Genomic DNA, 16,561 nt, shown 5'->3' on the forward strand with positions numbered 1-16,561 from the left:
TTTTTGTCTCAAAGATATTGATTTTATCGGACTTAAAATATGCTCAGTAATTCTACAGCCCATTGACATTTAGGACATTCGTCTATAATTGCTCGATTTCGTTCTTTTACCCTTATTACGTTAGGGAATTACCTGCACTTTTCTCATTCACTGGTGATCTTCCGCCGGGCAAAAAATTCGCGGGAGATGCAAGCTAAGTAAGGGGTCAATGCTGAAGAGTACTCTCTCTGTAAAACACAATTAGTTTTCCGTCCGGAGCTGCCGACTCATTTGTCTTTAATACTTCCAGTTGCTCCCCAACACTAAGGATGATTATTTTTATTTCTCCGAGCAAGGTGGTGCACTGGACTCGCGTTCGGGAGGACGACGGTTCAAACCAGCGTCCGGCCATTCTGATTTAGGTTTCCCGTGATTTCCCTAAATCGCTTCAGGTAAAGGCAGGGATGGTTCCTTTGAAAGGGCATGGCAGAAATTCTTCCCAATCTTCCCTAATGCGATTGTTTGGTCCCTCATTCAATCACCCAACAACCAATAACATTTTTGTATTTCCTCTACTCAGGTGTCTGTGCTACAGTTAAACGATGATATGTCTGTACGATATTCTTAAGAGAATACTTACGTGAATGTTACCTGTACTCTGGCTCTTTTTCCAAGCTGTGCAGTCAGTAGTTCCAAAGAAAATGGTGCCGCAGTGAAATAGTGTTCCGTTTTTTATACTATTATAAATATCGTTGTTAGCAGCAAAATATAATAAATATCTCAATTATTTTTTTGGGAAATGCTTTGAGTAATGACCCTAGTTGTGTAAGAATTTTGAGCTATCTCTCATTTATAGATGAGTTGCACTATGAGGTTGAATATAATGCTAAAAAAGCAGCTCATTCAGGGGTGTGTCCCCTTAAGCTGATGACTGCATCCTACACATTCGATGCGCAAGTTGGACTTCCTCCTCAGCCTGGACGCTATTTCCCTAAACAGTTGCATAATGTGCCCAACACTGGAGCTTCCGAAAACTGACAAAACCAATCCCCGTGTGGCTGTTCGGACCACACTGAAGGAGTGGCCACCTGTCCACTCAAGGGTGAATGGCCATTCTCCGCTTTCACCCTTTACCTCGAGCGACGTGAACGTGATACAGTCCGCAACTCACACTGAGGTGATCGCAGTTCCCCCTTGTCGAAAATACTTCGATGTGTCCCGGAAGCACTGCCGGTGAGCAACACAAACACATTTCAGATTGCTCCATGTGACACTCCAATTCCTCTGCCACCGCTACACCACGAGACAGCAGCCTGCAGAAGGTGGAGAATGGCAACTTCTACCGTTTGCAAATTGTGGCCAGCCTCTCCTGCGTCTGCACTCAACAGGAAGACTCCCGATCCATCTTAATACTAAAATTCTAAAGAGTATATTGAGTAAAAACAAGCCATGTTGTCTTTCAGACACGAATTGTCATTAGTAAACTTCTTAAGGCCACATCATGAGACTGTGACAAACAGTAATCCATGCACACTGGTGGACAAGGAAATGCAAGTACAGCCGGTTACATTGCTGTACTCTACAGTGTGATTTTTTTCCACCGTGTACAAATTATAGGGATTGATCGACGAGAGGATACGGAATTTACATACGGAAATGCATTTATTCAGTCACACTTTGTTACAGAGAATGCGGTCTAATATGCGCTGTATCATGCCGTAGCAGTTACAGTATGCATGGTTTGCTCCTGGAGGGTGGTACTGTTCCTCGTACCTCATCCTCTAGCGCTCTCTCCTGCCGTATTAGTAGGTAGTGTTGTGTCCGAGTCACTTCTCTTGCTGATTCACCTTATAGTTAACGTGATACAGCATTGTACGCAGTGGTTCCGTATTCGAACCGAGAGCTTGCCGATATGGCGTCTGCTTACGGAAAGGCGAATGGCAACAGGCGGCGGGCAGCAAAGTTGTATCAGGAGATCTATCCCCGTAAAAAAAAAAACCCACAGTATTCAATGTTTTAAACAGTGTTTCGCCGTTTGTCTGAGACAGGGTCGTTTCAGGTGGGAGCAAATCGCGAAGGATATATCCGAAATGTTCGGACACCAGACTAGGAGGAAAATGTGATTAACACAGTGCAAGGCGACCGCCGTGTAAGCATCAGGCAGTTGGTCCGTCAGTACAGGGTAAGCCAGACGCCCGTGTGGAACATTCTCGATGACAATTGTTACCCTTATTACTTACAGTGTGTACAGGGCTTACTAGCGACAGACTTTTCACGTCGGCAGCAGTTTTGTCTCTGGTTTCTTCACCAGCCAACCACGATTCCGGGATTTGTATCACCTACCCTATTCACAGATGAAGCCATCTATCTTTACGCGGAGTGGTATCTTCGACTTTCACAACAATCATCTGTGGGATAGTGTGCAGAACCTCCACGGTATAGTGACAGCGAATCTTCAGTATCGGTGCAGCCGGAATGTGTGGGCCGGGATAATTAGCAACCGTATTTTGGGGCCAGTCTTCTTTCCACGTCACCTAACAGGCCTGAACTATTGGCCTTCCTTGCGGATGACTTTGCCTCCCCTGCTGGAAGAAGTGCCATTGATGATTCGAAGGGTTATGTGGCTACTGCATGATGGTGCTCCAGTCCACTTCATCGTTAACATCCGGACGCATCTCAATCGTGTCTTCCGTGATCGATGGATCGGACGAGGGGGTCCAGTTGTATGGCCTGCTCGTTCACCGGATCTCAACCTCTTGCGTTTTCTAGTTGTGGGGCCATCTCAAAAGCATGCGGAGCAAATTCCGGATGTGGAGACACCGGCGCAGCTTATTCATGCTGCCTTTGACAATGTTCGGATGCAGCCTGGCCGATGTGAAAGTGTCGGACAGAACATGCTAAGGTGCGTTCATGCATGCGTTGAGGCACATGAAAACTATTTTCAACTCAGACTGTAACTGTGGCTGCATGGCACAGCACTTATTATACAGCAGTCTCTGTAACACTGTATGATTGAATAAATGGTCTCTAGCATGGAAACCATGAATTTCCGGATATAAGTTCATTAGACTTTTTTGTTCCGTATCGTCTCATCGATCAATCCCAAAAGTTTGTACACGGCGGAAAAAAATACCCGGTATATTCAAAACTAAACGGCTGTGGCGCTGCAGGTGGGCCTAGGCATCACTACAAAACTATGAACTAAATAAGAATGAAAACAATTGGTGAAAACGAGCTTTGTTGTCTTTTAGATACAGGTTTTCTAGACTAAAATTCTTACAAACACAGATGCAAGCTACTAGGAAATACTGAACCTGGCGTAAGTTCACTGCAGGCTGTCAGACAAGGAAATTTAATTAGCGATGCAATATTTGTACTTGGGTGAGCCGTATTTCTAATCTAATCGGCCACTCTCATTCAGATCTTGCGATATTTTTCAATAATTTCGCCTAACCACAACATTGTAATAGTGGATTATTGCACCATTTATTAGGTGCAAGATCTAGTCCGCTGACGAAACGGAGGAGAGATACTTTCAGTTAATGGTTTTCTTTGGCTAGTTTATGTAAACGTTAGTGGATGTGATGTGGAAAATGGCACACTGGAAACTGGAGACATTTTTAGAAATTACCCTTGCTAGAACGGGAACACCATAAATATAGCCTTGCGTAAAAATAGCTTGAATTATGTAAGCAGTGCTGATGTCTATGTCACAGCATCTACTGAATGGATTGTTCAGTACGTGAGCTTCTCTTTCTAATTTGTAATTGCAAGATTCTTACATTAAATCTCTATCTCTGGCAAACTACATTCTATCGTGCTTTTTATCGTAAACGTAAAGCACGATGCTACGAATCTCACTACTGCATCAACGTATCGGAATTCACCGGCTTCACAGCACGGTCTTGATGCCCGCAGAGTAGGTAACCACGCTATAGCGGAGACACGTCACGTAGCATCAGTTCATCACGCAGGCGGTACTTTCACAGCAGTCTGGTTCTGCAGGGTAGCGTGAAAGCGTGTGTCTAGCAACACGCTTTCGGTTCACAGGACGCCAAAGCACTTACGAACAAATTTTCAGTCACGACACTCGCGTTTTAATGACAGCTCTCGAAGCTGCATCCCTACTGAGCGTGATGTCTCCGTATTGGAGTGTAGCGTGATTGCAGTTTTTCCTCTGTGTATTAGGGACCGTTGAAAACCATTCGACGAAATCTGAACGTGATCCTAAGCAGAAAAGTGTTTTCATGCTTTTTCATATCTCCTCTTTCGCTCCCGCCTGTGGCGAAATGTGAAGCTACTGTTTCCGATCATGCAGCATGGCCTCAGACTGTTTACGATGGTGCGCAATACAACAACAATGCCGTAGACTAAGATCACACAAGCGCAACAGTAGGAAAGTGTAAGAAGACCTCATGACAAACGATTCAAAGCAACCGGTGGTTGGCATGGACAGAACGTGCCCTCACTGCGATAGTAGATATTGTTACCGGATTTGTTTCCCCAGCCACACGCGTACTCATAGAGGATAGCATAAAGGATAATGATTCTCGCGGAAGGCAAAGAAAACTACTTGTTAGCCAGTCCATGCTTACGATGATTACGAATATTGAATGAAATATGTTTTTCTTACTCCTTGTCAATTCCTGGCAGCTACTCCATGTGTCACCGAAAAAAAAGTGCTTTAGAACTTCAGCCGGAATCTTAAGCCCTATACTTGAACCTTCGTAGAAACTTCAGTTTGGAATTTTGAGTCGTTTCTGTGTTACGTGAGATATTCTAAATAAATAAATATATTTATACGCGTCCACAAGTTCTTAGAATATACTAGTCATATTGTTTCCGTATCTGGCGAACGCTATGTAACATGTTCAAGGAATGTAAGGCACTCTCCCTTCAGGCTTGAAATCGAATACGAAGAGAAGCAAAAAATGAATTTACTCTTTCGTACATAGGTAGCGTGTCCAGTTTCCAGTAGTCGGTGAACTGGAGATGTTAGAGAAAGCAGTATGTGTGTAGTGTGATTCAGTACTACAGGCCTAATCATCTGTCATCAAGCGGTAGTCATTGTTGATTACAATTTATTGCATCTCTTGGAATACATTTTTATGAATTTTCCGTCTGGTCCAAGAAAGGACGACGACCGTGGCTTACCCTGCCACAAGGGAAATGAGATAAATACACAGGAATGAAATCTACTTATCTATGGATAGATAAAATGGTTGAATTTGCAGTGGTATGAAGTGGTATCAGTGCAAACCATTCAGAGGTACTTAACCTTCAGTACTACGAATATGTTAAGACAACCGGAAATTTGTGCCGAATGAGGAGTAGGACCCGGGTGAAATGATTCATTGAGTGCATTTAATTCAAATTATAAAATTCCCTTGTGACAGATTAAACCTCGGTCTTCCATCGACTCCGTATTCCCAGTGGTGCTCGTACATATCCCGTAGGAGAACCTCCGGCTGCAGTGTTTGGAAATCGTAGAACGTAAACCTCCATGACAGTGAAAGTTTGAACCAGGCCTGGAGACATGATAACATGGCCAGCACGTCGATTGCTCACGAAAAAATTGTAATTTCGGGCTTCGAATCCCGGTTTGGCACAAATTTTCAACTGTCACGACATATTCATGACGTAGCCGGTTTAGCATGTGTGGTACCCTTTGATATAATTTCACCTTTACTGATGCCGCCAATATGGATACATTATGTAATTTCAGTGTATTTAATTAATTACAAGTTCGTATGTCTATTTGTTAGTGCAGCAATGTAATGCAGAATGCACAATGAGTGACGTACACAGATCTAGAAATATTTTTTTCACTATTTATCGTTTCATTCCTTCCTACATGATAGGGATGGGGTGGGGGTCCGGGGGGGGGTAAGGGCACAGGGCAGAATTTAACATATTGCTGCTATCCAGCGAAATTATTTTACAGTGTACCTACAGCTTTTTTATACTGTTAAAATATTAAAGCAACTGGACTAAAATCCAATAAAACTATTCATTATCATAATCAGTTGTGGCCTTACTGGCTAAGTTTAGGAATCGCGACTATGTGGAATTCACAACTTGGCAGGCAAATCACTCGAATAAAATACCGTTACTAATTCAAAATCATCTGCATCCTGCACAGACTGAGGTACCAATCACAACAACGAGGCACAGTTCCACGCCATGGAAAGGCAGCAGTGAACATCCATTTCCGGCCATCCACTGCCTGCCCCCTCCCACCAAATATCCTAATAGCAATTACAGCAGCAGAACAGCGAACAGAACAATTCTTCGTTTATTTAAAATAAGACATTTTATATTTAAGTAACGTCTTTAAGCATAAACTCCTGATGATTAGTAAATCAGGCATGAAACGTGATGAAAATTGTTAAGTTAAACAGAAAATAAATAAATGTGACTTAGCAGGAAAATGCAGATAATTATTCATTATCATGATTTACTACGAAACACTAGTGGCAGTGGTTTGAGTGGTCCTAAGACTATGATATAACGCCGTCGGCTAGTTCGTCGATTTCGGCTGACAGTGGATGCTGTGTGGATAAGAGCGAAGGATGTAGGGATGGGTAAGGGACAATAGATTAATGAAGATAAGTGGGTCTCTGTGTCTGAGAGTGGGACGATGATTTGGGGTTGGCAAGTATCGAGATATAAATGGAGGCTGGAACAGTAAGAAGCGAGCCTGTGTCAGGAATGTGGCAGAGATTTTGGAGGTTTGGTACAACGATAGGATGTGGGAAGTAGCGCTATAGCTATCAGGTGACGGATTTATGGGTCAGGAAGAGGGAGGCTGTTAAAGTTGCCTTGGAACAGCGTGTGGATGTGGAGATGGAGAGTTGGTAGGAAATGTTGATACATGAGGTGTGATTAAAAAGTAACGGGAACTTTTTAATTTTAGGGGCGTTATACATCTAATTAAAATTTTTTTTGGTGGTACACATGTTCCTGATGTATGTTTGCATTTACAGCTGTTTTTAGTACTGAGAATGTTAAGATACAAAGGAATTACAGACCTTGGCTGCGAGCGACCATTGATTGAGATCAATGGGGAAAGTTGAAAAGTTGTGCCGGACTGGGATTTGAACCCGTGTCTCCTGCTTAATAGGCATTGACCACGGAACCATCCGGACACAGTGGTAATTGCAGCTGCACGGACTACCCTAGTATATAATTGACAGTCGGAAACGTTATACGTGTTTTTCGAGTGCACGGCGAATTTTTATTTTTGAAGAAGATGGACCAAAGAATTTGCCTTAAATTTTGCTTGAAAAATGGAATTAAGTGCAGCTCTACATTCAAAATGATGACTGTGGCTTTTGTGGAATCTACTACGAGTAAGACACTAGTTTACGAGTGGTATAAACGTTTCAAAGAGGGTCGAGAGGACGTTGAAGACGATGATCGCCCTGGACGTCCTAGTACATCAATTATTGACAACATGTGGAAGAGGTAAAGAAAATGACTCTGGGAAACCGGCGGACTACCAACAGAGAGGTTGGCGATGATGATGTCGACATTTCCTTTGGATCATTTCAAGCATTTTTTTCGAGTTTTTTGCACATGAAACGTGAAGCAGAAAGTCTGTTCCGCAAGTGTTGAATTTCGACCAAACATGACTTCTCGTACACATAGCTTAGGTATTGCCGAATGAAGTCGTCAACGACTCAGAACTTCTAATACAGGTAGTAAGAGGTGATGGATCATGTGTATACGGGTTTGACGGGGATCCAAGACCCAATCGTCGCAATGGAAACTGCCTGAAGAGCAAAGATGGAAAAATATTCGAAAAGATCGATCACATAAGAAGGTTGTTCTCACTGTTTTCTTTGATTACTGTGGGATAGTGCATTATGAGTTCGTGCCTTATGCTCGTATGGTCAATAAGGAATACTAACAGGAAGCTGTGCGTCGTTTGAGTGAGGCAGTCAGAATGAAACGACCAGAACTGTGGCAAAACAACTCGTGAAAAACTATAATGCTCTTGCTCACACCTCTATGCTTTTTCGTGATTTTTTTTTTTTTTTTTTTTTTTTTGGTAGAAACAAAACCGTTATGTTGCCTCAGCCACCGTATGTGCCGAACGTTGTCCCCTGAACTTCTTTTTCTGAGGCTGAAGGGAAACATGAAAGGGCGTCGTTCTGCCACGATTGATGAGCTAAAAACAGAATCACCGAAGGAGCTGAATACCATAACGAAAAGTGAGTTCCAGAGGTGCTTCGAACGTTGGAAAAATCTCTGGCACAGTTGTGTTGCATCTGAAGGGGGTTATTTTGAAGGGGACAAAGTTCTCGTCGGCGAGTAAACACAGATTCTTTAAGAAAAACAAAAAAAAAATCCCGTTACTTTTTGATCACATCTCTTAGCTTGTCAGCCTCTCAGGAATGGAGACGATTGTGATGTTCGAGTGTGCGGCAGTATAGTTTTCTTTTTTTAAAGTTTGAGGTGTTAGAGGAGATGGGAATCCGTAAACCGGCAGGATAAGCATTGCCGGCCGCAGTGGCTGAGCGGTTCGAGGCGCGTCAGTCTTGAACCGCGTGACCGCTACTGTCGCAGGTTCGAATCCTGCCTCGGGCATGGATGTCTGTGTTGTCCTTACGTTAGCTAGGTTTAAGTAGTTCTAAGTTCTAGGGGACTGACGACCTCAGATGTTAAGTCCTATAGTCCTCAGAGCCATTTGAACCATTTTTTCCCTCCTCTTACGGGTCAAGCCAGTGGTCCTGCCCCGGCTTTGTTTTGGTACATGTTAAGCCCCAAAGGGCTCACCGAGCGAGGTGGCGCAGTGGTTAGACTCTGGACTCGCATTCGGGAGGACGACGGTCCAATCCCGCGTCCTGCCATCCTGATTTAGATTTTCCGTGATTTCCCTAAATCACTCCAGGCAAATGCCGGGATGGTTCCTCTGAAAGGGCACGGCCGAATTCCTTCCCCATTCTTCCCTAATCCGATGACACCGATGACCTCGCTGTCTGGTCTCCGACCCTAACCAACCCATCGGGCTCAGAGCAATTTTTTTTAGGGTAAGCATTGAATACCACAAACTGAGCTGAGAGAGAGAGAGAGAGAGAGAGCAGGTATGAGTGATGTGGTGTGGTGTGGCCGCAGGCAACTCGGTGGGCACGGCGGCGACGTACCCGCTGTGCGGAGTGCTGATCGCGCGCCTCGGCTGGTCGGCGGCCTTCTACGTGCCGGCCGGCTTCACGCTGGTGTGGTGCGCCCTCTGGTGGCTGCTGGTGTTCGACTCGCCCGCGCAGCACCCGCGCATCTCCAAGGCGGAGCGCCTCTACATCGAGGAGGCCGTCGCGCCCACCATCGCCGCCACTCGGGTGCGTAGCACGCCACCAGCAGAGCTCACGTTTCTGTCTTTACACTCACCGTCTATACCTATATAATATGTCGTTTAACATTTCTTACATCATGTTACATTTGTAACTAATGGCGAATTGTGTATCAGCAACAACTCAATATACCGGAAATCCCTCAAGTTTGTTAGCGGCAGAAAACAATCAATGCCTTCTCTGCGCGATAGCAGTGGAGATACTATCGAAGACAGTGCTGCCAAAGCAGAGTTACTAAATTGTTGTGTACATAGTTCCACGTAGTCAGTGCGTACAGAACTTTCTCACTAGAGCGCGCCCCGCTAAGCACAATAGCGCAGGCGCAGTGCTCGTCCGTCTCCGCACTACGAGATGGCGCTGCTAACAGACGGACCAAATTATGCTTCCGCCGATCCGCGTATTAATATGTAACGCAGCCAATGAGATTGCTGCTAACGTAGAACCTTTTCTTCTCGCGGATCACACTCGCACAGTGATACCTGAACGCGCGAGGTATTATAACGAGTGTACAGACCTCCGATCAGTCAGTCTGCATTAGTCTGCATTTGTCTGCACCAGTCTGTACCAGTCTGCATTAGTCTGTACCAGTCTATAGTCAAGTTTCAGTCTGCACCTAATAAGATTACCATATTCCTGTACATAGCCATGAAGATAAATGAATAGACACTTTGTCAAGTATCAGAGATATGTGAGAATAAGATTAACGTACCAAGTCGAAAGGAACTTCAGATTGTCAATTGTAAACAGCATCCAGAATTAAGTTACATAATGTCTATGCTTTTTATTATTTTAATAAATGTGTGTGAAAATTAATCAAGTTCTGTTTAAAGTTGGTCACCGTCAATCTGCTACTCTAAGCGTGCAAGTGGCATTTCTATCGTCTGACCTAACGGCAGAAGATAAACACACCACGATAAGACCACGAGACATATTGCTGACACTCGCCTACTTCGTTAGAGCGACAAGTCAAATAATCTGATGGTGTGTGTACCGAAGGTCTTACAGTACGCACACCACATAAACACAGCCTTCCGAAATGACTTCACGAAAGAAGACGAAGTAAATATTCCAAACTTCGAATCGAGAACAGCTGCCAACATGAATAACGTAGAAGTAAATATCCTCGGAGTAGTGAAGCAACTTAAATCACTTAATATAATCATGTCTTGTGGTCCAGACTGTATACCAATTAGGTTCCTTTCGGAGTATGCTGATGCATTAGCTCCATACTTAACAATCATATACAACCGTTCGCTCGAGGAAAGATCCGTACCCAAAGACTGGAAAGTTCACAGGTCACACCAATATTCAGGAAAGGTAGTAGGCCCATATCGTTAACGTCGATATGCAGCGGATTTTGGAACATATATTGTATTCGAACATTATGAATTACCTCGAAGAAAACGATCTATTGACACACAGTCAACATGGATTTAGAAATCATCGTTCCTGTGAAACACAACTAGCTCTTTATTCACATGAAGTGTTCAGTCCTATTGACAATGGATTTAAGATAGATTCCGCATTTCTGGATTTCCGGAATGCTTTTGATACCGTACCACACAAGCGGCTCATAGTTAAATTGCGTGCTTATGGGATATCATCTCAGTTATGTGACTGGATTTGTGATTTCCTGTCAGAGAGGTCACAGTTCGTAGTAATTGACGGAAAGTCATCGAGTAAAACAGAAGTGATTTCTGCCGTTCCCCAAGGTAGTGTTATAGGCCCTTTGATGTTCCTTATCTATATTAACGATTTGGGAGACAATCTGAGCAGCCGTCTTCGGTTGCTTGCAGATGACGCTGTCATTTATCGATTAATAAAGTCATCAGAAGATCAAAACAAACTGCAAAACGATTTAGAAAAAATATCTGAATGGCGCGAAAAGTGACAGTTGACCCTAAATAACGAAAAGTGTCAAGTCATCCACATGAGAGCTAAAAGGAACTCGTTAAACTTCGGTTACACGATAAATCATTCTAATCTAAAGGCCGTAAATTCAACTAAATACCTAGGTATTACAATTACGTACAACTTAAATTGAATGGAACACATAGAATATGTTGTGAGGAAGGCTAATCAAAACCTGCGTTTTATTGGCAGGGCACTTAGAAAGTGTAACAGACCTACTAAATAAAGAGGCTGCCTACACTATGCTTGTCCGTCCTCTTTTAGAATACTGCTGCGCGGTGTGGGATCCTTACCAGATAGGACTCACGGAGTACATCGGAAAAGGTCAGAAGGTCAGCACGATTTGTTTTATCGCGAAATATGGGAGAGAGTGTCACAGAAATGATACAGGATTTGGGCTGGACATCATTAAAAGAAAGGCGTTTTTCGTTGCGACGGAATCTTCTTACGAAATTCTAATCACCAACTTTCTCCTCAGAGTGTGAAAATATTTTGTTGACACCGACCTACGTAGGGAGGAACGATCACCACCATAAAATAAGGGAAATCAGAGCTCGTACGGACAGATATAGGTGTTCATTCTTTCGGCGCGCTATACGAGATTGGAATAATAGAGAATTGTGAAGGTTGTTCGACGAACCGTCTGCCAAGCAGTTAAATGTGATTTGCAGAGTATCCATGTAGATGTAGATGTAGATGAAAAGCCGACGGTAAAACCGCTAACCTTATCAGAGAAACCCTTACCAATACATATACCACATTAAAACTCATGGGAGAACTCTCCGACCCTTTTGAGATAAAAACTGGTGTACGGCAACGATGTAGATTATGACTGATGGGTCACGTAACCAGCTACTTTTACGTAAGTTTTTATTACACTTACATCATGTTGTCTGCGTAGCCGTGAAAGGTAGAATCAAACCCATCTCCTCCATTTTTATCTAATTGATTGGTTTCTTGTTTTTGTAGACAATCTGATGAAGCCCCAAAAGGGTGAACGGCATCATTGACATTAAATAATTTCGCAAACGAGACTGTTTTTGTTCCGAAACACCTTTAAACCGGTTGCTGTAACAGCCTGCTGCGATGGAATTCGAAAATTCTCCCCACAGATATTTAACTGCACCTTAGAAAAATTACTCTCAGAGTGGAACTGGAAGATCGATAGTCGATCTCACTAAGAACAAAAAACAAAGGCATCAAGGTCAATTGTATACCCTTAGCAGATTATATAGGACTACTAGCCAAGAACTGGGAAGAAGCCAAAGAAAAGAACCTAGAACCACAAAAAAGCACAAAAATAAGTGTAAAATTGCCTTCGAAAAGACCAAGACAAAGACAGTTGTAAGAAACCCACCAAAACAATTTAAGGTGGGAGAACAAAGAGCAGATGTCGTCAAAGATCTCAAATATTTTGGAGAATGGATCAGCTGCAATGCACTAGAGAAAAAGTCGATGGAATCTAGAAGAAGTAAAGTTTGACTGGCCTTCCAACTCACTAAAACACATAAGAACACGTACAACAAAAACTGCCTCTTTTCAGATGAAAAAATGAGACATTAAAATTTAGGAATCAAATCTAGAAGAAGTAAAGTTGGACTGGCCTTCCAACTCACTAAAACACATAACAACACATACGGCAGAAACTTCCTATCTTGAGTAAAGTAAGTAACAATACAGGAATCAAACCGGAAGCCATGTATACAGCCAAAACACTGTCAGTCACCAACCATGGCTTAGCTGAAAGACTGGTGCTAAAACAAAGTATGTTAAGAAAAATCCTCCAGCATCAAACTAATCATCAGAAATGAAATCTTTTACCTTGTTATTAAAAAATTCTCAGGCACGATGAAGAATAGAAGACTTAATTTTTATGGACACATTCTCAAAACGGACCTAAATAGATTAACAAAAAAGTGACTACTTCCGTACAAAAAGAACCTAATCAAATTGGTTTAATGAAACGGAAAAGGACTTGAGAGAACTCCACATTACAGATAATATGCTCACAGATAAAACTGAAAAGACAGAGAGAGAGAAAAAGAAATAGAGAGAAAGAGAGAGAGAGAGAGAGAAAGGATGCAAGTCAAAATGAGAACCAAACACACGATTCAAATCTCTAGAGAGAGACGCTGCATGTCAAAATGAGAACCAAACGCACGATTCAAATCTCTGAAGAAGAAGAAGAATTTTCCTGGAGTGGCTTGCATACCTCGACTGTGGAGAGGCCACACTAACACATGGGTGCTAAGAGAGGCAGCAGCTTTATCAGTAGTTGGTAGGACAACTGTCTGGGTGATGAGTCATCTGTCCTCGTAACATCAGCCGACATGGTTCTACTGTACTGGTACTGCGGAAACAAAGAGAAAATACAGCCATTATATTTTTCGCCGAGTACAGCTTTACTCTATGTAATAATGATGATGGTCTCCCTTTGGGTAAAATTTTCTTCTTCTTCCTTCCAGGTTCTTATAGCTGTCACCGCATCTCACATATATGTCACTATCAGCATCTGTCTTCCCATATTTCCTAAGCTTCTTCTTCTATTTTTAAGGCCTCCTTTGTCCCATGTAATCAGACAATCCTCGGTCTTTCTCTGCTCTTTCTTCCCTGAGAACAAGGTCTTCTTTGGTCGTCTGTTACGTGTCAGTCTCGTTACATGTCCATACCAGGTGAAGAGAGTTCATCTTTCTGTATTGCTTTGTTGAGGCCTCGGTCATTTTACTAATCCTAATACGAGGGCAGTTCAATAAGTAATGCAACACATTTTCTTCTGAAACAGGGGTTGTTTTATTCAGCATTGAAATACACCAGGCTATTCCCCAATCTTTTAGCTACACAACACTATTTTTCAACGTAATCTCCATTCAATGCTACGGCCCTACGCCACCTTGAAATGAGGGCCTATATGCCTGCACGGTACCATTCCACTGGTCGATGTCGGAGCCAACGTCGTACTGCATCAATAACTTCTTCATCATCCGCGTAGTGCCTCCCACGGATTCATTGGGCCAAACATATGGAAATCCGACGGTGCGAGATCGGGGCTGTAGGGTGCATGAGGAAGAACAGTCCACTGAAGTTTTGTGAGCTCCTCTCGGGTGCGAAGACTTGTGTGAGGTTTTGCGTTGTCATGAAGAAGGAGAAGTTCGTTCAGATTTTTGTGCCTGCGAACACGCTGAAGTCGTTTCTTCAATTTCTGAAGCGTAGCACAATACACTTCAGAGTTGATCGTTTGACCATGGGGAAGGACATCGAACAGAATAACCCCTTCAGCGTCCCAGAAGACTGTAACCATGACTTTACCGGCTGAGGGTATGGCTTTAAACTTTTTCTTGGTAGGGGAGTGGGTGTGGCGCCACTCCATTGATTGCCGTTTTGTTTCAGGTTCGAAGTGATGAACCCATGTTTCATCGGCTGTAACAATCTTTGACAAGAAATTATCACCCTCAGCCACATGACGGTCAAGCAATTCCGCACAGATGGTTCTCCTTTGCTCTTTATGGTGTTCGGTTAGACAACGAGGGACCCAGCGGGAACAAACCTTTGAATATCCAACTGGTGAACAATTGTGACAGCGCTACCAACAGAGATGCCAAGTTGAGCACTGAGTTGTTTGATGGTGATCCGTTGATCATCTCGAACGAGTGTGTTCGCACGCTCCGCCATTGCAGGAGTCACAGCTGTGCACGGCCGGCCCGCACGCGGGAGATCAGACAGTCTTGCTTGACCTTGCGGCGATGATGACACACGCTTTGCCCAACGACTCACCGTGCTTTTGTCCACTGCCAGATCACCGTAGACATTCTGCAAGCGCCTATGAATATCTGAGATGCCCTGGTTTTCCGCCAAAAGAGACTCGATCACTGCCCGTTGTTTGCAACGCACATCCGTTGCAGACACCATTTTAACAGCTCCGTACAGCGCTGCCACCTGTCGGAAGTCAATGAAACTATACGAGACGAAGCGGGAATGTTTGAAAATATTCCACAAGAAATTTCCGGTTTTTTCAACCAAAATTGGCCGAGAAAAAAAATGTGTTGCATTAGTTATTGAACTGCCCTCGTATTTCATATATAGTGTCGCCGCGATATTCTACACGATCTTCTGAGCTGGTCCATTCCTATGACTTTCTATTCATTTTTATTTTTCCTGTAAGTTCCCATCTCTCGCATCCATAAGTTGCTATAGAATCTACAATACGTCTAAAGACCATCTTCTTTACTTTCAAACTTATCTTAGAAGACAATAGAAAGGTTTAACTTATTGATTGCTGTTTGCTGTATTTCCAAATTACCTGTTCCGTCTTTTGACAGGATGCTACCCAGATATTTGCGTTTTCACAAGCTTTGATATGCTGGCCAACTACTATATTGCTTCCTACATTTTCTCCGCTGCATAGTTATATCTTTTTAAAATGTTGTTTCCATCCCTACTTGCCATATTATTCCAATAACTTTTTCAATAGAAAGCAGATGCCATCCTCTTGACTAGCCACTGCTAGCTGATCATCAGCAAATAAGTAAATGTACATACACTGAACCTTTATTATATGACTGTCGATCGTGTAACATTCCCTGCTCCACAAGTCCAAGGCTTTCAAATGGTTGAAATGGCTCTAAACACTATGGGACTTCACATCTGAGGTCATCAGTCCCCTAGACTTAGAACTACTTGAACCTAACTAACCCAAGGACGTCACACACAGCCATTCCAGAGGCAGGATTCGAACCTGCGACCGTAGCAGCAGCGTGGTTCCGGACTGGAGCGCCTAGAACCGCTCGGCCACAGCAGGCGGCTCCAAGACTTTCCGGACGTATTTTACAACAATGTAGGAGACAAACAGCATTACTGTTTCAATCCTTTATTAATTTTCAAAAGCTATGACGAAATTTTGTTCCCCACTTTGATTACACACTTTGCAAAGTTGTCTAGGTTGCATATACACTCTAAGAAAAATTGGGGAAGAGAAACGACATTTCGCGCTTCTGTCCCCATGCTTTATAGACAAGTCTCACTGTCAATCCCGCTTTTTAGACGTTTGTATTTCATTACGCCTGCTTCATTTGCTGCATTTTTATACTTCCTCCTTTCGTACATCAAATTCAGTATCTCCCGTGTTATCGAGATATTTCCATTAGTCCATGTCTTCTTACCCTCGTGATCCTCTGTTGTCTTTCCTACTTCATTTCTCATAGCTATCCATTCGTCTTATATTGTATTCCTTTCCCCTGTTTCTGTTCAACGTTGTCTAATACTCTTTCTGAATCTCTAATCAACCTCTAGTTCCTTCACTTTATCCTGATCTCACCTACTTA

At 43.1% G+C, this 16,561-nt stretch overlaps 1 protein-coding gene across 1 annotated transcript in view; it reads left to right on the forward strand.

Annotated features, from left to right (window-relative positions):
* Positions 1-16,561, forward strand: part of LOC124593824 (sialin-like) — a 538,743-nt gene that overhangs the window by 396,441 nt on the left and 125,741 nt on the right. The window contains exon 7 of the mRNA XM_047132173.1: positions 9,100-9,320. Coding sequence (XP_046988129.1) covers positions 9,100-9,320 — 221 coding nt within the window. The remainder of the gene's footprint in view (positions 1-9,099; positions 9,321-16,561) is intronic.

Source organism: Schistocerca americana, chromosome 2 (genome assembly GCF_021461395.2).
Source record: "Schistocerca americana isolate TAMUIC-IGC-003095 chromosome 2, iqSchAmer2.1, whole genome shotgun sequence".
Classification (NCBI taxonomy): Eukaryota; Metazoa; Arthropoda; class Insecta; order Orthoptera; family Acrididae; genus Schistocerca; species Schistocerca americana.